Below are 21,173 nucleotides of genomic sequence, written 5' to 3'. Positions count from 1 at the left end.
ACGAGATGATCCCAAGGTTTCCATATCCTGGACCAGGCCGTATCCTGAGCAGCTGCTTCGCTGGTCATGGAGGAGTGGAGAACATAAGACTGATTCCAGGGACAGACGAGTCTTTGCTGAGGCCAGCTTCCAGCCTCCACCGCTAAGACTGCAGCGCTGCACAAAACGTTTGGCCAGGGCAGAAATTAAAATGGTCGAGCCCAACGGAGTCTGGTTTCTCTTAAGGTTTTCTTTTCTTCACTCGCCTATCGGTGTTTTTTTCCCTCTCTGCTGTCGCTTCTACGTGGTTATGGATCGGTAGAGCTACCCATCGATGAATTTGCTCTTCAGCGTTTGGACTCTCAGTAATGATTTTAAACCACACTGAACTGAGCTAAACTGAACTGAACTTAAACACTAAAAAACTGAACTACTCTGTTCCAATTTACTATGACCATTTATGTGAAGCTGCTTTGACACAATCTACATTGTAAAAGCGCTACACAAATAAAGTTGAATTAAATTGAATTGAATTTTCTAGCAGCCATTTTGTTTCTCTGTTGATGTAAGATGCTAATAGAACCTGCTTCAGGGAAAATTAATCTAATATAAAATAATTTCCCCAGAAAGAGGAAGACGGTGTTGACATTTCATGGTTGTGACACAGGATATTACCATCTCATTAGGTGTTGCTTTTGAAGCAAGGTCTTTTTCACTATTGAAATAATATTTTCATCCATTTAGTTGAATATGTTTGACTGAGTCCTCACTGTTTTAGATGGAATGAGAAGACAATGTGTGCCATAAATTTGATATAATGATAATAAGGTTAAACTGAAGGGAAGCTTTGAGATAAGTGCATTCTAGTTATCCATTCTAAAATGTACATTCATTCATCATTCATTTTCCTTCGGCTTAGTCCTTTTATTCATCAGGGGTTACCATGATGAAATGAACCGCCAACTTTTCCAGCATATGTTTTACACAGTGGATGCCTTTCCAGCTGCAATCCAGTACTGGGAAACATCCATACACACTCATTCACTATGGCCAACATAATTTATTGGTCACAGGAACATTCATTCATTCATTTTCTTGTCGGCTTAGTCCCTATATTAATCCGCGGTCACCACAGCGGAATGAACCGCCAACTTATCCAGCATGTTTTTATGCAGCGGATGCCCTTCCAGCCGCAACCCATCTCTGGGAAATCTAAAGCCTTGTTCTGCCAGCTATAACCTATTTGTATAACAAACAAAGTTACTTTACTTCTCTGAATTTGTTCACAGTATTTAAGGCAATTTAAGTAAATTACCAAACAACTATAATCCCTAATACTTTACTTTTCCGTGAAAAGGTAATTTAGTTATAGCAGCTACTTTGTTACTAATTACACCCAACACTGACAGTGATGTCATTCTGAACTCCTCCAACGTTTCTTCACATTCATGAAAGACATGGTTCACCACACACAGTTATGAATGAGATATAATTATATAGATGTATTCACTATGTTAATTGTATATTACGTAAAATATTTTTACTTGCATTAGCCTACTTCTGACACTTATATTCCCTCCAGTAAATATTCAAACATTCCGGGAAATGTTCGTTTTATACGAGCACAAAAGTGTTGTTCGCGTTTGTAATGGAGTTTTTATTTTATTTTAATGCTATTAATTATTTATTATTATTATTATTATTTTACCGGAGAGTATAAATAGCTGTGAACGGGCGGAAGTCATGATTGCCGACCGCGTTCTTGAAGAAAGATGCTGTTTTTATTCCTGTTGATTTGCAGCCAAGTCCCTGTAGTCTTTCTTTACAGCCTCCACAAATGTGGTAAGTTTGTGCCGAAATGGTATTTAATGGTTGTGGTCTTTATTGTTTTCTATGATCTACTTTGTATTCTTATTTTGCGATATTAACTTAATAGGCCAGAAAAGCCCACACAGACGCAATACTCTCGCTTATAGATCCCTTTAGAGATACCAAAACAGTGATTTAAAACGGACGATGGTTGAATAAACCACATAGGAATGTTTCTCTTGTATTGAGGAATGGTTTTATATTCGCACACTCATTCATTCATTCATCTTTGAACAGTGACACGGTCCCTACATTGTTTACCACGCTACTGAATATTCGGTATGACATTGCTTGCAAGTATGACTTCAAAACAAAATTAGCCTATATTAATTGACTTTGAACAATGTTACACTTTGATTGTCATTGGCTGCCTATTTAGAATTAGCAAACAATACTTTTATGAAATTATATTAAACAAAAAGTCTGAATGTGCAAATATAAAACCATCTTTACATCAATCTCCCTCGGCCACTTCTGATACGTTTGGACAAACTGCACGTGTAAACAGGGCCAAGTAATCACATCATTAAAAAACATTTATTGACATCTGTGGTTCCAGGAAGGATGTTCAACATCTTTAAAACCTTTCCCTGAAATGGTATTTAGCAGAAATGAGTATTATAGATTTTTAAACTTAGAATTGTTCAGAGAAAGATTCTTTTGTAGGACTCAGAATGTTTCTTTAATAGCATCACTGAGAAAACTCGCGTAGCATTTAAATACTCAATAAGAGGCTAGAAACATAATGAAGACAGCAACTGACTGATATGAAAAACAAACAAGCTTTCAGCAAGGGACGGAAGTTCATAGGTCAAGCTGCAGTTTTCCATCAAGTCATTCAATAAAGGGATTTGTTTTTGTACCAGCATTCAGCTTTGATGACAAAAGTTTAAGAGTTTATATATTTGAATCCCAAAGCACCTATCACTGAACTTGAAGATATTCATCAGCCTATATATGATCTCTCACACCTTTAACAAACCACTTGATGAATGTTTAAAGCACATCCAATCATCAGTTGATCCGTCATTCTCCTATGCGGGTTGAATCTTTGGGCTTCGTACTGCTGTAATTGGTTTTCATTGTGCATCATTCTGGGTTTTTGAGGGTTTTTTTGGGATCGTTTTCTCTGAAGAAGGGTGTGTTGACATTGCCTTTGGGACGTGCCCCCTGGGAAGACGGAGGCCTGTATGTCTGTTCTATTTCAGAGTGAAATAATTACACATGGATGTGGTTGTGTGTGGGAGAGCAGACTCCGCCCCTCTCACACTGTTTACATGTGCGTCTGTTCTTAGTTTAGGGGGATGAATAATTGCTGGCTTTAATATATGCATCTATATATGTGTATCCGGAAAAGTGTCAAAGAAGATGATCTGAATTACTGAACATTAGTTTTTCTTGTTTTTTTTAATACATCCTTAATATTTCATTCTAGGATCAGTTTTTGTTGAAACTTACTTTAATATAATATATTAAATGTTTTTTTGGTCTCATTTAAATCAGCATTTGTATTTCCTCGTTTGTTTTAGTTAATATGATTCATAAATTCAAAGAATGATCAGACACTAAAAAAATGACAACACATATCTATTATGTTTATTCGTCTCACTTTGTTTGTATTAGAATGGTATCATCGTGTACATTGCTTATTTTTTTGAAGGTAAGTGTTTTATACAGGATGTATTTTACATTTGTTGGTTTCCTAGAGAGGGAGAGGTTATTTTTTTGGAGTTAGAAAAAAACAAAACGCCCATGTCTGGTTGTAGTTAATCTAAAAATACTTCTGTGAGACAAAAACAAATGAGAAGTGAGGACATAAATGTCAGGTGCTTGTGTAAAAAGGTGTCTATTCCAGGTAACCCAATATTCATTAACATATCATTAGACAGCTATTTTAGTGACTGTGTAAACCACATATACTGTAGGTATAAGACTCGTGTTTTTCCTGTGGGTCAGTGGTTAGCTGAGGCACCAAAAATCTCATGTTGTCACATGTGTTTTCCTTTTGTAGAGCAAAAGCAGTTGTATGATTGATAGGAGGGCTCGTTTCTGCCATAATGCTCTAAATTGAAGGTTTGGTCTGATAAAGCAGCCACGATAAGCTTGGCTTCTTATACTGAGTTTGGGATATAGACGACCACAGCTATCTGCAGGGTATGAGAAGTTTAGACAAACACAAACCCACTGTGCTATGAACATTTCTGCTGAAATCACAAACTCTTTGCTGTCAGTGAGGATGATGATGTGGGTATTTAATATAATTTATACATACAAATATTAATTAATTTTTGTTTATTTATTTTATATATTTATGTATATTTATACAACAGTTCTGTCTGGTTCTCGAATCTGATTGGCTGATAGTCGTGCAATATTTTGCAATATTAGAACTCGTACAGCCTCTTCATCATGTATTACTCTGCCTATGGTGACAGCAGATCAATAAACTTACTACAGTTTGACAAATATTGCAGCTGTTGGACATGTACTTTTGAGGTTTTTTAGTCGAGAATGTAGTTGTTTAGATTGCATCTATGCATGTTATTTATAAAGGTAGTGCCTATTAAATATTTATAATTTCTGAGATCTATGGCATCTGCATCCATGAGCCTGACATTGAGCCGAGCAATGATGTTGTCCATCCACAAGATGGCGACAGAGACCTCATAACAAGCCCCTTGAGGAGGAAAGATTGGAATATTTTCAAACTGATACAGCTGATCAAAACATTATAAAATTGGTGAGTGACATTGTAAGGCCCAATCCCAGTTCTATTTTTCTACCCCTTTCCTTTGGCCCTTAAAACCGAGTGTGAAGGGCAAGGGCTTCAAAATTTACCCCTAAGAATTGGGACAGCACTACAACACCTGCACACGTCGTCATATGTCATTGCAATCTTATGCTTCATATGAGGTCAGACGATGGCGACTGCTGTAGTTATTCCAGTTGTGTTATTTATTGGTATTTATCTTCAGGAAGTCACCGAAGGCATAAATGATGTTATCATAACGATCCAATGTGACAATAATATCGTAATACTGTGTATTTAACACCGGGCCCATATTCATTTATGTAAACACACCAAAAACATTAACATTATAGCAGACCCTGTAATAAGCCCATTCCCAGCCACTAGACTTTTCTGACAGGGTGTTTGAGTGTCATCGAGTGTGAGAATGTTGTGGGACTGCTGTAACGGATTTATGACTATGGATTATAGATCGCGAAATTTAGCTTTTTTTTTAAAGAATGTTGGTAAAGCACGTACGTGGTGAAGAATATATTAAAACATGTTTGTTTGTTGTGAAAATTCGTAATAATGACAAAAAAATACTAATTTGTGGATCTCCTTACCTCCAGGTGTAACTATCTGCCGTTGTGGCTGGTGTGTTCTGAGAAATTGTCTTACTCCTTGGTTTGAATGTGGTCTTAAAAAAATCCTCGTTCGAAGGGCTATTCACCTCTTCCCCTTAGCCCTACACCTTCAAGCTAAGGAGAATTGGGACACCCCTACCCCTTGACATGAACTCGTAAATCGAGGGGTAGGGATAAAGGGGAAGCGCTAAGGGCTAGAATTGGGATTGTGCCTAATGAAGTAAAATCTGTCTGAGAGATTCCCGGAACTTCCAGGAAACTTGGGATGTCTGCAGAACGATATCAGGGGGTCTCGTGCAGCACTTTAAATAAGCTTGCATAGTTTATTTGACTCCTCATACCTGGCATCTTTTAGCTTTCACCAGAGCATCAATATCAGGCGTCACATCCTGAGTGGCAGCCAACTTTAGGATGTGATTTAAGGGCTTGCGATTTGAATGAGTTTTCTTGTATACTCATTACAAAGAAAATTTGCTCGGATATGTGGTTCCAAACAAAGTGGCTAATTTGTATAAATTCGTATGATCTCATTCGTACAATTTGCTTTTCCACCAATGGCTGGTGGGTTTAGGGGTGTGGTTGGGTGCCACGCCTCCTTTTTAAAATGGTACATTTTCATACGACTAAACTCGTACAAATTAGTCTCTAAACTGACAAAATGTATAATAGTTATGTTTCCTCATGAGAACACCTCAGTGTGTTATGACATGGTATAGATGTGGTGTTTCTCTCTGAGAAGGCTGTCAAACTGATGTGATTGGATGGCAGAACAGCAAACCATTAATTTCATTCAGTGGGCACAATTAGAACAACAGTTTACAGAATCCTCTCGCGGGCCGCATTAAACCCGTTTGCGGGCCGTATATTTGACACCCCTGCTCTAAAGTGATGATGGTGAAGTAGCAGTGGTTTTTGCTGTTCTGACTTCAGCTGCAGATGTGAATGTATGGTGGAAGAAAGTAGTTCCTAATGCAAAAGTATGTTGAGACTCTCCGTGTTTGATTTATTATTTTTTAATTGATTTTATTCATATATTTTTTTATGCACTATTATGCCATCGAACAGATGTATAAATGTAATATCAAACTCGTAGCAGTGCGATATGGCTGTAAATCATCACTGGTGGGACACTAAGCCACTCGGCCTGTGGCCTTGTGCCAGTGCACGTTTCGCACTAGTGCCGATATACAGCCTTATTGCACTGTTACAAGTGTGATATTGCTCATATATGGATGTATAAGGAATTTTTGTTATATATTAACACAATTTAGTCTGTATAACATGCTAAAAGAACAGCTTTTTACAAAATAACAAAGGCACTTTGACAGCTCTTTTTCTTTTGAGGAAAATACAGTGAACGGAATTAAAGAACAGGAATGATTGTAGCATTTATAAAGATTACAACTTAAATCTTTGAATGATTAAGTCAGAAATAAGTATGAAGTATAGAGACCCTTGCCCTGAACGAGCCTGAAAGATTTCAGCACATTACTAGTCTTTCACAAGCCATCACTAGTCTCTCACTCCTCTTTGCTGTGATCTTGATCCTTGTCTTCTAGTCTCTTGTAAATTTTGGTGACTGTAGTGCATTTGTTAGCCATAACACCCTGAGGTTTTCACTCTGGTTTAGATTGGGATTCTGGTCTGCCATTTCATTATTTTGCAACATTTAGAAATGAAATCATAACTTAATGGAAACATTAGCTAATCATTTATTGAAAATATTTTTGTCGGCCTTACTGTCTTTCTCTGTGTGTCTCTCTGTGTGTGTCTGTGTCTCTGTGCATCCATTTGGGTGTAATGACACACAGTCAGTCTGTTCCTCCTATATACTGCAGGGATGAGTGGAGGCATGAGGCTCAGGTCAGTGACGTCTTTCCCGCTGTATCTCCATCTCTCATTAGCTCACGGTGTTTCTCATTCAGTCTCCATGTTGTGTATCTGCATCGCCCAGGTTTGAACTAATGTCAGTGTCCCGTTCCCTTTAAATGGCGGTTTCATGAGTATCGCCCCATGCTGAGAATGTGACCCTCCTCTTTGTGTATTTGGTCTTTCTGACCGCGGCCTTCTGTTCACTAACAGCATAATGAGACGCGCTCCGTTTCTCTGCAAAATCATGCCGCCTCCTCACTGACCACAATTGCTTTGTCTATAAATATAACTTTCTGGAAGGCATGTTTCCATTCTTTGAAAAGCTCCTCAGGAGCATTTGTATTGTGAAAAGTATTCAAGCTTTTGAGTTAAATAAAAATGATGAAAATAGTGCAATTAATATTAAAGTAAATTACGTGAAAACATGGTTTGGTGATGTTGTTGTTTTAATGATGTAATTCATCATTAAAGGGCACCTATTTTACCCCTTTTACAAGATGTAAGATATATTTTTCTGGTTTCTCCAGAATGTGTTTGTAAAGTTTCAGCTCAATACCCATCATTATAGCCTCCAAAATCTGCCCATCTTGGTGTCTGACTACGGTGTAGCTGTTTTTGTAGCCTGTGGCTTTAAATCCAAATGAGCTGCTTCTCCCCGCCCACTGTTCCCACATGCGTGTCTGCTTCTCATGCGTTATTTCAGATAAACAGCAGTCAGTGACAGAGACAGACGCGAGTGAAGCTGAAATACAGCTCATTAGTCAAAAATACCAAGTTTATTTTACGTATTTGTGGAGGAGTTTATTCAAGCCTTTCTGAAAGGATGAGTCTCATACAAATGCTGTTTGCCGTACACACACACACACGTTTACTAACACCATGTGGCTGTGGTGATTTATAGCAGTTAAGAATTACATAGCAATTTTATTGTTTTAAACTTATAAAACGTCACAGAAGCTTTAACAAATATTTGAATCCCAGTTTATTTGCAAAAAAAAGTTCTGTGGACGTGTGTACATGTTGTTATTGTAGAAACGTGGCCCCTGTCTACCAATTCGCTGGGTGAGGAAAACTGCACTCCCACATCAGGTTGCGGTGGACCTCAAAATCACTGGGATTTGGGTCCTATTTTAACGTCAAGATACTTTTAAAACGAGACACTTGTGTTTCTATTGCTCAAATATGACAGTGGGCACACTATACATACACCCAATTCTGTCCAAACTGCTTCCAAAAATTGAATTTCATCATAGGGGCCCTTTAAATTGAGTTAGGATTTAGAAAAATTGTTTTATTATTAAAGTTATTTATTATTATTATTATTATTATTATTATTATTATGTTTAGGAACATTTTTAAAATGGAAACCATGAATAAAAAAAAAAAAACCTACAAGTTTAAAAATCATAGTTTATTTAAAAAAAAAATTCTTTTGACAATACAAAAAAGAAATGCTTGCTTAGCACCTAGATAAAATGAGTTTAAAGTTGTGTAATCTTAAAATAATCGTTCTTTATGCATTTTAAAAACATATATATTTTTTAACTTAAATAAAATAGCACATATTAAATGTTAAGTTAACATCTTTATTTAATATAGCACAATAACTCTGGTTTCTGGAACTCAAACCATGCTAAATATACTGTACAGTATATACTATACTGTTGGCTCTTGTGAAATGTCTATTTTTATTTGGAGATGAGTGAACGCTTTAAATATCAAGTATAGTTCCTGTTCCTCTTTACTACCAGCAGTTCCAATTTGTCCAATTTGGATGTTATTGAATCTGAATATCTACAGCATGCTACAGAATTGACTCATTTCATTCTTTAAAGTGGACATTTAGGATGTTTAAATGATAACAAAATTAGTGGGGGTTTTGTGAACTTCCTTTTCCTCCTCAAAGAAAATTATGTTCATCTCTGCTAGGGCATTTTATGGAAAGAAGAAAAGTGTGTGCATAGCATTTTCCAGTAAATAAAATTGTCTTTTAAAAATGGCAATCCTATTATAATCTTTGAAGAACACTTAAACTTTTTTTCACATAATTTAACTGTGCATAACCTTGATTAATAAGTGTTCAAAAATGTAGTGTATCCTTACATAGACATAGTATTCCCTAATGGACATTTGGAGTTACTTGTCCTGCATTTTAGACAAATCAGCAGAAAGAGAATCGCTGTCAGATAATTTTGAAGAGTGTGCGTCTTCAAAAGCTTCAGCACAAAATAGATTTCGAGCTTCTGGGACAAATCAAATAAAAAAAATAAATAAACGCAAGGTGTACTAAATGCAAGATATTCCTTTTGAAATATCATTAGAAACATGGCCTAAACTACACTGTAAATAAGTTAAAATTAACTCAACTTAAAATTATAGGGCAACCAGCTTTTTTTTCAGGACATTTGAGTTGATTCATCTTTCAGCCTAAGTACTGCTATTGACTCCATTTAAGTGAAGTAAACTCAAATGTCCTGAAGCTGGTTGCATTAATTTTAAGTTTTATCATCATTATTATTATTATTATTACTATTTATTTATTTATTTGTTTTTTACAGTGCAATTTTAAAAGTGCAAAACTTCTACAACACTAACAATAATGTGGTAGTTTTAGTCAAAATAATTAAGCTGACTTCAGTATTTTCTATGGATTTTTTTATTTTATTATGGTTCCATTTTTATATCGTATTTTTTTTCAAGCAATTGCGGAAGTGTTTTTTTTTTTTTTTTTTTTTTTTTTCCCTGATAGTCAGAAGCATATGATTGTTCATAATACATGAGTCATATAAACTATTCCGTGTGTGGGTTTTTTTTTTTTTTTTTCTCCTGCTGTCTATGACCTTCGTTGTTCCTATTTAACCATTTCTCAAAGTTTCCAATGAGCAAAATAACAGAACGGGTGTCATCTTTGAACATGATTTATACACTCATCCAACATCAGGCAGGCTTCTTCTTTTTTTTTTTTTATCGAAACTACATTGCAAATCTCTTGGGGGTGTATTTGAGCAAAATGAGCTCAACACTGATAAGAAGCTCAAGCGTCAGAGCCCAGCCTTTAACTACAGAAACGATTGAATCTCTTTCCGCTACAATATCATTCCTGGGAGTTGCGTGCTGTGCAAAGTAAATGTCAATTAGTGTAGAGTCACGCTCCATAGGAAGATGACGAGCTATCCTTTGTTGATGCATTCCACGTCAATCTCATTCTCTGATCTTCGGCTTTAATGGTGTTTACGTCTGAAGAAAATAAGGATTTTACAAACAGTGGTTTTCAAAAAAAAAAGCTATGATGCAGCAAATCTAAAACCCCCTTTACATCTAATTTGTTATAATTTCTTTCATATTTTAAATACATTTTCTGATTTATTTTAGCAACCTTAAGTGTTTTTTGCCTAATCGATGCCTAAATACATATTACATTTTCAATATAATGAACATAAAAATGTAAATAAAAAAAAAGTAAATATGTGTATCATATTTAAAAACACGATTGCCTGGTAAAAACAACAGCTTATTTTACTTGTACTAATGTGTGAGCATTTGCATTTGTGCATCATTGGTATTTATTTTGTTCAGTTTTTTTTTTTGTTCTAAAATAAACCATTAACTGAACTAAAATATATCTAAGCTTTTCCTTAATTTATGTTTGCTACTTTACAAGTGCTGGCAAAGTGCTATATACCAGCATATACAGTACACATTTAAAAGCTAATTTAAAAAATGATATAACCCTTAATAGATGCATGTTTTTTTTATTTATTTATTTTTTTAACTCCAACATGGTCAATGGCAAATGTTCTATAAAGGTGCCATATACTGCGATTTGTTTATTAAGTTCAATTGTTCTCTGATATCTACATAGTAGATTTATGGCTTCGGTAAGTTAAAAAATGTCCAGAAAATGGTGTTATAAGCTAATATATTGCTTGATAAAAAAACCTATAGAATCTTAAGGTCCATGATTGACCATATATGATTCATGTCATGAATATTAATAAGCTCCGCTCTGATGTGCCAATCATTTACACACACACACACACTCACATTCTCACACATGCACACACAGCAGCCAAATATAAACCCATCAGAGTAATGTTAACCTATTTTGCTCACCAGATCTTTTGTGGATGAAGGCTAAATCATAATTAAACTTGACAAAAGAGTGATAGAGATGTATGGCTTTTTTTTTTTTTTTTTTTTTTTAAGCTACAGTCGAAGAAAACACAGCCAGAAATTAAAATCAACCTCTGCATGAACTGAGTGATTTTGACATAAGGTAACTAAACACCGTATGCATCTTCAGCGTGGAGATGAATAAATGTGTAACCTGTAAATCTTGCATTTTGCATCCTGAGGCGAGTTTGAAACATGTCTTATGTTTTCGTTGGTCAGTAACGTACAGTAAACAATTTGGGGCTTGCATTTATAAAATAAAAGCATATTTCACTTACTAAGGGAGAAGGATTATCACTGTTGTATCACTATAAAACGTTTGGCTTATCAAACACAGCTTGAGGTGTGCATATTAATAGTTTCAGAGCTTTTTTTTTATGATCTCAGAATCGCGTTTTCTTGACGTAGCTGCTCGTTTGGTCCGGATGAACGACCTAAAGTAGGCATACATGCAAATGCGTATGGCGTGGCCTGTAAGTCTCCTCATAGTTTTGTTCTTCTGGTTGGCCAATTGTCCACCGGAAGTTTACACTTGTGAAATTTACACGAGAATGATGAAACTGTGGGTTCTGAAACTCCATATATTGATCTTTTTTTTTTTTTTTTTTTTTTTTTTTTAATCATTTTATGCCTTGGTATACACAGATTTTCATTATATTGCACCTTTAATTATGCTAATTGGTAGAGTCCATAGTCATTTACGCATTAATTAATAATCATATCTTTAATTTTTTTTTGTGATTTGAGTTTAGTTTGTGTAATCTTTTGAAAAACAAGAATATGCATCCTAAAGGAAGTCATAATGGCTTCTTTAACCCTGTTGCATGCAGTAAATGGCTTTAGATCATCTTTATTTTGCTTCGGAAATGACCTTCACCCACCATTACCTCTGTATATATAGTCATGTTATAGTGTTTTGACATTTTGTTCAATAGCAGGCGAGATCATGCTTTACTTCCATTTTGCAAGCAAATTATTTATTCATTTTCATGCAATGCACATGTTGAGCAAGTGCTGCTGGAAAAATGACAAGGTCAGATCTTACCATTCACATGTTAGCATTAGATATGGACTCCAGCTGCTAACAGCTGATCTTCCACCCTTCAGCATCTCTGTCTGAGCATTCATGAGGAAAGCTGCCCTCCATTAAGCACACTAGATAAAGTCCTGTCATTGTCTGATGGCTCAGTAAGCACATGCATTTCTTATCAGAGGAATTGTTTGGGAAATCTTGGCATGGACATCTTTGCAGTTAGACCTCAGACCATTTTAGTTGCTTTTGAAAAGATTGTTACTAGTAAACTGTTACTAGATCATAAAGGATGATTTAAAAATAATACCATAACTTTGGAAATCTGTATTTAATCAAAGAAACATGATGGATCCTTGGGTAATTAATCAATGTCAAGAGTACTTAGTTTTATTTCAGTAAAAAAACAAGTTCATAGCATGTCGGACATAACAGTTTGCATAGCTGCAGTTATTCCTTTTAGTTAAGCAACCAAATAAAACTTTAGAGCTTCCTTAAATCGACGACAAAGCAATTTGGCTCTCCTTTTTTCTTCTTTGCAAAGTTCTCAATTTTAAAAGTTGGGGTATTCTTTTGTGATACCCTGTATATTAGTGCAACAATGTAAATCCAGTGTTTCCCAACCCTGTTGCTGAAGGCACACCAGCAGTAAACATGTTCAACTTATTTCTATTCAAACCCACCTGAATCAAGTTATCAGAACAATAGAATAGACTCTAAAACCTGAAATGAATGGGTCAGATAAGGGAAACTTCCTAATACTGTATGTATGGTTGATGTGCCTCTTGGAACAGGGTTGGGGAAACGCTGCCAAAGTAATGACGTGTTATTGGTATGAGCTACACCATTTTAATGATCTGTTAATTAACAATTTCAACAGAATGTTTCCTTTATTTTTGAAATGCATTACAGGACCTCTATACTTTTAATGGTGGAAACTTTTATTTGACATTTTTGATATTTAGAATTTATTTTAAATGTATAAATTGAGCTGGCAGTGGTTCTTCTGTTATTGTGCCGATTTATTTCTATAATATGCATTTTAGCATTTGTTAAAATTTTGTAATATATTTTTATTTTAATTAAATATTCACTATTTTAATTAGCTTTTTTTAATTTAATCTATTTTTTGTTATTCCGTTTCTAAAATATCTGTTCTTTTTATTAATTTTCAATGTTTCGTTTGATTCACTTTTTAATTTTTATTTAATTAGGGCTGGGCGATTTGGCCTAAAATCAATCTCGATTAATTGAACATTTTAACTATTACGATTAATTATCTATTATTTTATTTATTTATGTTATTTTTATGCTTTAAGTTTTATTTTAATATGATCGCATATTACAAGTGGGAGATTTCTGAATGAAGCACACACCGTCTACTATCTATGATTATTTATTGAACTTCAATGTTGAACTACTGAAATTAAAAAACACATTGCCTAAAACAAACAATTTTTTCTTATAAAAAGCGAAAATAAATAGCTTGCGCTTTTGGAAACAAAATTAATTGTTAATGTTTTTCATATTAAAAGTAGAAAAGGATCTTCTAAATAAAATAGCTCCTTGTGTATTCTGTAAATAATATTTTAACAGTGCATTTCTTAAATCTTCTGTAAACATGTATTTTAATGTAAATTTTTATTGTAATTAAAAATATGCTGTTTCAAAGCATCTCTGGCGCAGCTTTCAATCATGATCAATGTAGTACAAGTGTGCGACATGTAGTTGCATTTTTGAGAGCTGCGTAGGTATGCGAACGCTGTTCTTGGGTCAAGTAAAAATGGTTTTGTTTTCAACTTGAGATGAAATAAGGCAAAATTAAGCATTTTTCCTTTTAAAACAAGCAAAGTTGTCTGCCAGTGGGGTAGGTGAAATCTTGTTTTTTGCATTGAAATGTCAATTTGGACTGGAAACGAGACCAATTCTAAGGAAGAATTTTGTTGTTGTTGTTGTTGTTGCAGAAATCATATAAATTCCGTATTTGTACAATTCTGTAACTCCTAAACAATATATTGTGCAGCCCTAATACAAATAGACAATTATTTAATTTTATCAAATGAACAGATTTAAAACGTGTTTAAAAGAATTCTAATGGAATTTTTCTAAAAAATTAACTTGATGTATTTAAATATCTTTGTGTCCTTGGAAGTAGCATCTCACATTGCCATTTTATCTGGAAAATCAGCACAGATAGATTCAGATCAGTAACATGCATGATAAAATGTCTGGGAAACCTTCAGTAAATGACGTCCTGGCATCATTACACCATGCATGTTCCTTATTTAGCAAACATTAGGAATATAAAACAGAAGCAGCTTATAGTCTCAAACTTACCATTGAGTAGGCAGAGACAAGATCTCAAAAAAATAAAAAAAAATCCCACACACACCTGGAGCATAAGCACAGAGCAGATCCACAGACGTACACCCATACAATCATCCCGCCCTTCCTGCAGGATGCCATATAATTACTTTAGTAAGTAAGGTGCTCCAGTCGGTTCCTCCTACTCCTGGATCTCCAAACTCTCTCATTCACACTCTCTCTCTCTCTCTCTCTCAATCCCCTCCCTCCTCTCTCTCAGTTCGGGACGCTCTTTTGGCAAGTAGAGCATGACTTTGTCCATCTGCCACTGATCAGAGACCTGTGAGAGCAAAACCACCTCTGTGGAGCAGTCCAGAGCGACCACAGCCGCCTCTGACTCCAGATCAGCATTGAAGTGTGTGTGTGTGTGTGTGTTTGAGGGCCAGGCGGGGTGAGAAGCGGGTGAGAGGGAGGAATAGAAAGAGAGCGAACGCTCCAGACTCAGTGGCAGTATGGAAATGGAGAGGCTGGGGAGAGGAGGAACCAAAGCGAGCGCGGGCCCCAACACTCTCCTGAAAGCTGCACTGGCTGTGTGTGTATGTGTATGCATCGCACTGCTGATCGCCGTCATCACGGGTGAGTCGGCCGCATGTGCTGAGATTATTACTCAATGATGATAGATTATATTATACACTCAATTGAACGTACATGTGTAGCAATAAATATGTAGACAGATGGATTGAGACAGAAAGATAGAAAGGCATTTAAAGGTCCAATAAAAAACAAAAGATATGTAAATTAATTGGATGGATGGATGGATGGATGGATAGGTGGATGGATAGTTAAATATGTGAATAAAGCAATAGACAGATGTAAATGAAAGGATATATTATTATGAATATGTAAATGTTTAAATAGAATATCTGTTAAGCAATATAGATAGATAGATAGATAGATAGATAGATAGATAGATAGATAGCTGAATATGTAAATAAAGCGATAGAATATGTATCGTTTCATTTATTGGTTTATTTACACATTTACATATTCATAACTATAAACATGGTTTTATTTACCCCTTTCTGTCTATCACATTGTTTACACATTATCTATCATCTATCCCTTTGTTTATATATTTGATTAATTTACATATCTATTACTTAAAATACATATTCTATTTACACATTTATAACTAAATATTAAACAATTTGATATGTAAATTAATCAAATATATTAAGATGGATAAATGGATGGATGTATAGATGAATGAATGTATGAATAAATATATGAAGTAATAGAAAATAACACAAAGAGTAATCAATAAATGCATGTAAACATGAATGAAAATAAAGTTACATGTAGATGGATAGAGGGTCAACTGGCTGTGTTTGGATGTGTGTGAGATTATTTTAGGAGTGTATACGGTTACACACGCAGCGTGTCTTTGAAGGCTGTAATTAGCACAGTCAGTAGGAGCTCTGCTTGGCAAACGTGCATATGTGTCTTTAAAGTTTTGATGCTAGAGGCTTTCGGGCGCATTTTTCGCAGTTGTTTGTGAATGTGGGTGTTTAAGTGACTTCATGAACGAGTGTGTTCTTAAAGGGATAGTTGACCTAAACATGAAACTGTCTTTATTTACTCATATGGTTTAGTTACTTCTGTGAGGGAGAAAAAAAGATGTTTAGAAGTGTGTTCCTGCTGCTCTTGTCTTAAAAATATGGAAATTTGGGGTGACCAGGGGCTGTTAAACTCTAGACGACCCATAAAAGTGTCTTAACTTGTTGAATGACATGCAGTGCATAAAAAAAAAGTGGGGTGATGGGGTGGGAGTTCATTTTTGGCCAAACTATTACTGTTACCACAGAAATGGGGCGACTTGAATGTTCATCTCACGACATGCTGTTGAAGTTTATGTAGATGTATTTTGCTGTCTGGGTGGTGTACAGCAAATAAATGATGTTCTTCTCATTGTTCTTAGTTGTTGAGGGCTGCCTGCATATTTGCGGTGAGACTACAGTGTAATTATGCTCATTTCTGTCTGTACATATTCTAGTCGCACACGCACACACATACACGGTTGTGTGTGCTGGTTGTGGGGATAATGAGGCTCAGTCCCACGGGGCTGGGTGCTGGATCCTGCTGTGGTCATCTGCTGTCCAGTTGTGGACTCAACCATAAACACAGGCCCTTAAAAGCAATGCTTGTCTGATTTCACAATGTACTTACAGTTTTGTGCTCGCTCAAATTCACTAATTCACACAGCTTCCCTGACCTCTGCATGGAGAGTGCGCACTTATCAGGTTTCAGTCTGTTGAAATGGATATTACAAAATATTTAGTTTTTTTTTTTTTTTTTTTTAAACATTTCTCTTAATTTGAGAATTCTGCATTCTGCACTGTGAAAATATCTTTTTTCCTGATTGTCTATTGCCTTGTTAAATGGATAATAATATCCAAGGAAATGACAAACATGATTAACTGCATGCTTTCCACCTTTATCAATGGAAAAAGTCATCTATGCAGAGATTTCTTATTAAATTAAATAAAACAATTCCAGGGTTTTTACATTTTTTTTAATTATTAAATTTAATTCACATTTTATTAATTGTTTAATTATACTTTATTAGGGTTTCCGGATATGGCAGCAGAGTGAGCAGTCGCATTCTGTTACATCTCCCAGTTCTCGCTAATGTTGCTTATCTATCTACACCTATGATCTACACCCATCCTTTTCTTCATCGTTATTTTGTTGTATAACTACTGATTGTTTTTGCTCAAGCCATCAGTTTTTTTTTTTTTAACTTATTTCTCACATGGTTCTACACAGCTGAGGGGGGATTGGCGGCGCGGCTGTTCAGACTAACACCGACACAAGGAGTCATAGTGTTCAGTTGTTTCTTTTAATGACAGCAGTAAACAACTGAACAATTATTTGAACTGTACAAGCATACAAGCTAAAATTAACTTTATATATATATATATATATATATATATATATATATATATATATATATATATATATATATATATATATATATATATATATATATATATATATATATATATAATTTATTATTTTATCCACAAACTGTGCATCTTTCATCACTGCAGTGTATCGTAATGGGCTTCTGAAAGAACATTTCAACTACACTACTAGTACATTGATATTTGTATAATTACTAAATAAAGTTTACTTATACTTGACCTTTACTTAAGTATACTTTTTTTTTTCCTAAGGGTGCACTTTACTGACTTATCAAGTACAGCCAGGGGGAGTATTGCTGCTCTGACAGCCAAGTTGGGTCAAAGCTAGGGATGCTTCGATCAGGATTTTTGCAGCTGATACCAAGTACCGATTCCTTGTCATGGTGATCAGCTGATACGGAGCATCGATTCCAATGCTTCACGCTTTATAATGTATTGAGCACATTTTCCCTCAAAGTATGAACTTTAAGAGAAGATCTTGCCTTACCTAAGAGAATAAGGTTTTAAATGCAGCATCCTTGATTTAAACGCGTCTTTTTAGGTGTGAACATGTCATGGCCAGAAACAGCTTTTACAGCAAATAATTCATTCATTCATTTTACTTCGGCTTAGTCCCTTCTTTAACAGAGGGTTGCCACAGCGGAATGAAACGCCCCAGAAAATAATATAACAAGATATAAAAATTGTCATGAAAAATTACAATGCAATTTGGAAACACTGCAAATAATGAAAGAAGAATTCAACATGTCTCAATCAAGAAATCATTTGGAGCTCACATTTAATGCATAATAAGGTAAAATGCACACCTATAAATCTAATACTTTACTAAAAGGAAATGGACCTATAAACTGTTTATTGCAATAAATAAATATTTAAAAATAAAATTTCTTGTAATATACTTATGTTAAAAAATAAATTAAGTTTTATTTATCTAACAATTTCAGCCAGCTTTTGGTGAATTTGCAATATTGTCTGCGCAGAACTTTTGGGTTTGTATGTGTAAAAAGACCTAAATGCATGCAAGACCATTCAAATATTTTGCTCGTCTCTAACTATTGACAGCAGATTACTCAAAAGGGAGAGAGGGATTTGCACTCATGATATCTTTATTGCTCTATTCATTTAACTGAAGAAATGTAATTCTTAGACCATCACTGTGCCTCTCGCGATCTGTTTTCTTGCTCATTTACTCTGGTTGCCATGATTTCCGAGTATTTAACAAATTTTTGGGAATCACTGAGCCTGTATAAATTTGCAGGAGACTTGCGGAGCTTCTGGAAAAGGTCATAAGGTTGGATGAGACACTAGATAAAGGTGATAACTCCGCTCGCACGAGTCGCGCCAATAAACTTTAAACAAGTCGCACTGCATCTGTATATATTTTAGCAGCTATTTTTAGCTGCTGTGACGAGTGCATCGATCGCTCACGCACCAACACATCATTTACCTGTGTGGTGGCTGCTGTAGGCTATGCAAAATATACGGGAGCGGACGTGCGTCTTCAGGTGTGGCGTGCTCTTTCAGAGAGCAGAAATTTTTAATCGCGTTACCATGTAGAGACAGAAATCACATGTCATTATGTAAATAAGATATTACATAAAGCTATTTAGCTTGTTTATTAAAAGAAGTTGTGATCTGGCGCTATATATAAAATACAATTACCTTGACTTCAAGGGGGGCGGGAAAAGCTGTTGGAAAGGCGGGGCACCCCCTTCTATAATGGTTGGGGAAATACTGCATTAAAATTAAACAAATTAGTGTAACATTATTTGACTTTCAAGCAAATTTATTTTAAAGGGGACCTATTATGCAATCACTTTTATAAGGGGTTTAAACAGTTGTGTGGCAACAGTGTGTTAATAAAGCCAGCCTCTAATGGTAAAAAATATATATTTAATTCTATTTTTTATAATCACACTTGCTAAAAACGGTGCAGAAACGCTTTGTTTGATGTTCTCCCTTAGTAAGTGTCATTTGAAAAGGAAAGCCCCGCCCATTAATGCTGGTCTTTCTCTCTCTCTCATTAGCATAAACAGCCCTGAGTGAGAAGCAGTCGTTCGCTATTACAGTTTTCACCAGAGTATTATGAATGTAGAGTTGTATACTAGTCCTGTTTTGAATCTGCCCCCATGGTGTCTTACGGGTATTTTTAGCTCTGCCCTCTTCTGAAATGGCCACAATCTCATTTGAATTTAAAGCAACAGTCACTAAAATGGTAAGTTTGGTTTAAACCCTTAAAGGGGAAGTTTCAAAGAGTTATAATATTTGTGTAGTATTTTTAGCTTAAACATTGCATACACACTCTAGGGACATCATAGACTTGTTTTACATCTTGTAAAAAAGGGCATAATAGGTCCCCTTTAAATGAAAGTTTAAAAAAAATAGGGTTCACTGTGTTATAAAACAAGACAGCTCCTTCCCATCCTTTCCATTGTGGATGGTACATTACATATTACCAGCAGTTCATCTAGAAAGGGGTTTAGTTATTATTAAACAGACAAACAATAATTTTTTTTTTCTTCTATTTATTCAATTTAAAATCAAGCATATTGGAATAAATAAATCCATTCTGTACAACCAAGTAAAAAAAAAAATACATTTTCTATAAATTAATTATGTAACCTAATTAGCTGGACTATACCATAACATGTTACTTGTCTCCATGTGCAGTTGGTAGATGTGCAGCTTGTTAGGAATGTGTGTAGTAGAGCATGCACTGTTTTTGTCCTGGGATCCAGAGCATGGACAGCTGAAGCCCAAGCGCAGTGGGAACAGAGTATGTGTGTGTGTGTGTGTGTGTGTGTGTGTGTGTGTGTGTGTGTTTGTGAGCATTTGTGAATAGATTGGTCTGTTTGACATTTTTTTCCTCTCTCTCTCTCCTTTGCAGTATCACAAAAAGCAAGCAATGAAGACCTCTGTCTAGGCCCACACTGCGTTGAAGCAGGTAAACGTACTGTATATCTTGTACTAGGAACAAAATGTCATGTGGACATCTCCCAGTAGACGACCACCTAGCAATTTACTAAACAATACTCACTTTTGCCTTAAACATAATAAGCAGACATTATGATTCAGTTGAGTTGAAACACTGTGTTTAGGATCACTGTAATGCTAAATGTGTGTTTGCTGATGTGTCTTCTCCAGCCGGATCTATCCTGAGTAAGATGGATCAGTCGGTGGACCCGTGCGATGACTTCTACCAGTACGCATGCGGAGGCTGGCTTAGGGAAAACCCCATTCCCGAAGACTCATCAAGCTATGGGATTTACCCATGGCTCAGACAGAACGTAGACCTCAAGCTGAAAGGTGCACTGATTCGCATGAACTAAATATACCCTGAGCCCAAATATGGTGATTTTTAATATTGAATATCTGTGCCGCAGAGTTATTAGAGCAGCCCGTGAGAAGTGGAGATATTGAGGCTGTGAAGAAGGCCAAAGTCCTGTACGCATCCTGCATGAATGAATGTAAGAACCACAAAATAAGCTCCTGAAAGCTTTCATACAGTTACACACATGGTTGCTGATTACTTTTTGATTAATTTTAAATATCAACACTGTTTGTTTGCTAATTTCATATACTGGAGG

At 35.5% G+C, this 21,173-nt stretch overlaps 1 protein-coding gene across 4 annotated transcripts in view; it reads left to right on the top strand.

Moving 5' to 3' along the window:
* The first annotated feature begins 1,698 nt into the window (after positions 1 to 1,698).
* Positions 1,699 to 21,173, top strand: part of phex (phosphate regulating endopeptidase homolog, X-linked) — a 36,750-nt gene continuing 17,275 nt past the window's right edge. Inside the window, exons 1-5 of one of the 4 annotated variants that reach the window (XM_073940121.1) lie at positions 1,725 to 1,821; positions 15,043 to 15,238; positions 20,474 to 20,530; positions 20,731 to 20,892; positions 20,970 to 21,053. In XM_073940121.1, coding sequence (XP_073796222.1) covers positions 15,115 to 15,238; positions 20,474 to 20,530; positions 20,731 to 20,892; positions 20,970 to 21,053 — 427 coding nt within the window. In that variant the 5' untranslated portion in view covers positions 1,725 to 1,821; positions 15,043 to 15,114. 4 annotated transcript variants of the gene reach the window in all.

The sequence above is a fragment of the Danio rerio genome, chromosome 24 (genome assembly GCF_049306965.1).
Source record: "Danio rerio strain Tuebingen ecotype United States chromosome 24, GRCz12tu, whole genome shotgun sequence".
NCBI classification, from domain to species: Eukaryota; Metazoa; Chordata; class Actinopteri; order Cypriniformes; family Danionidae; genus Danio; species Danio rerio.
Note: the sequence above shows the minus strand (reverse complement) of the source record. Positions and strands in the feature narration are given on the sequence as shown.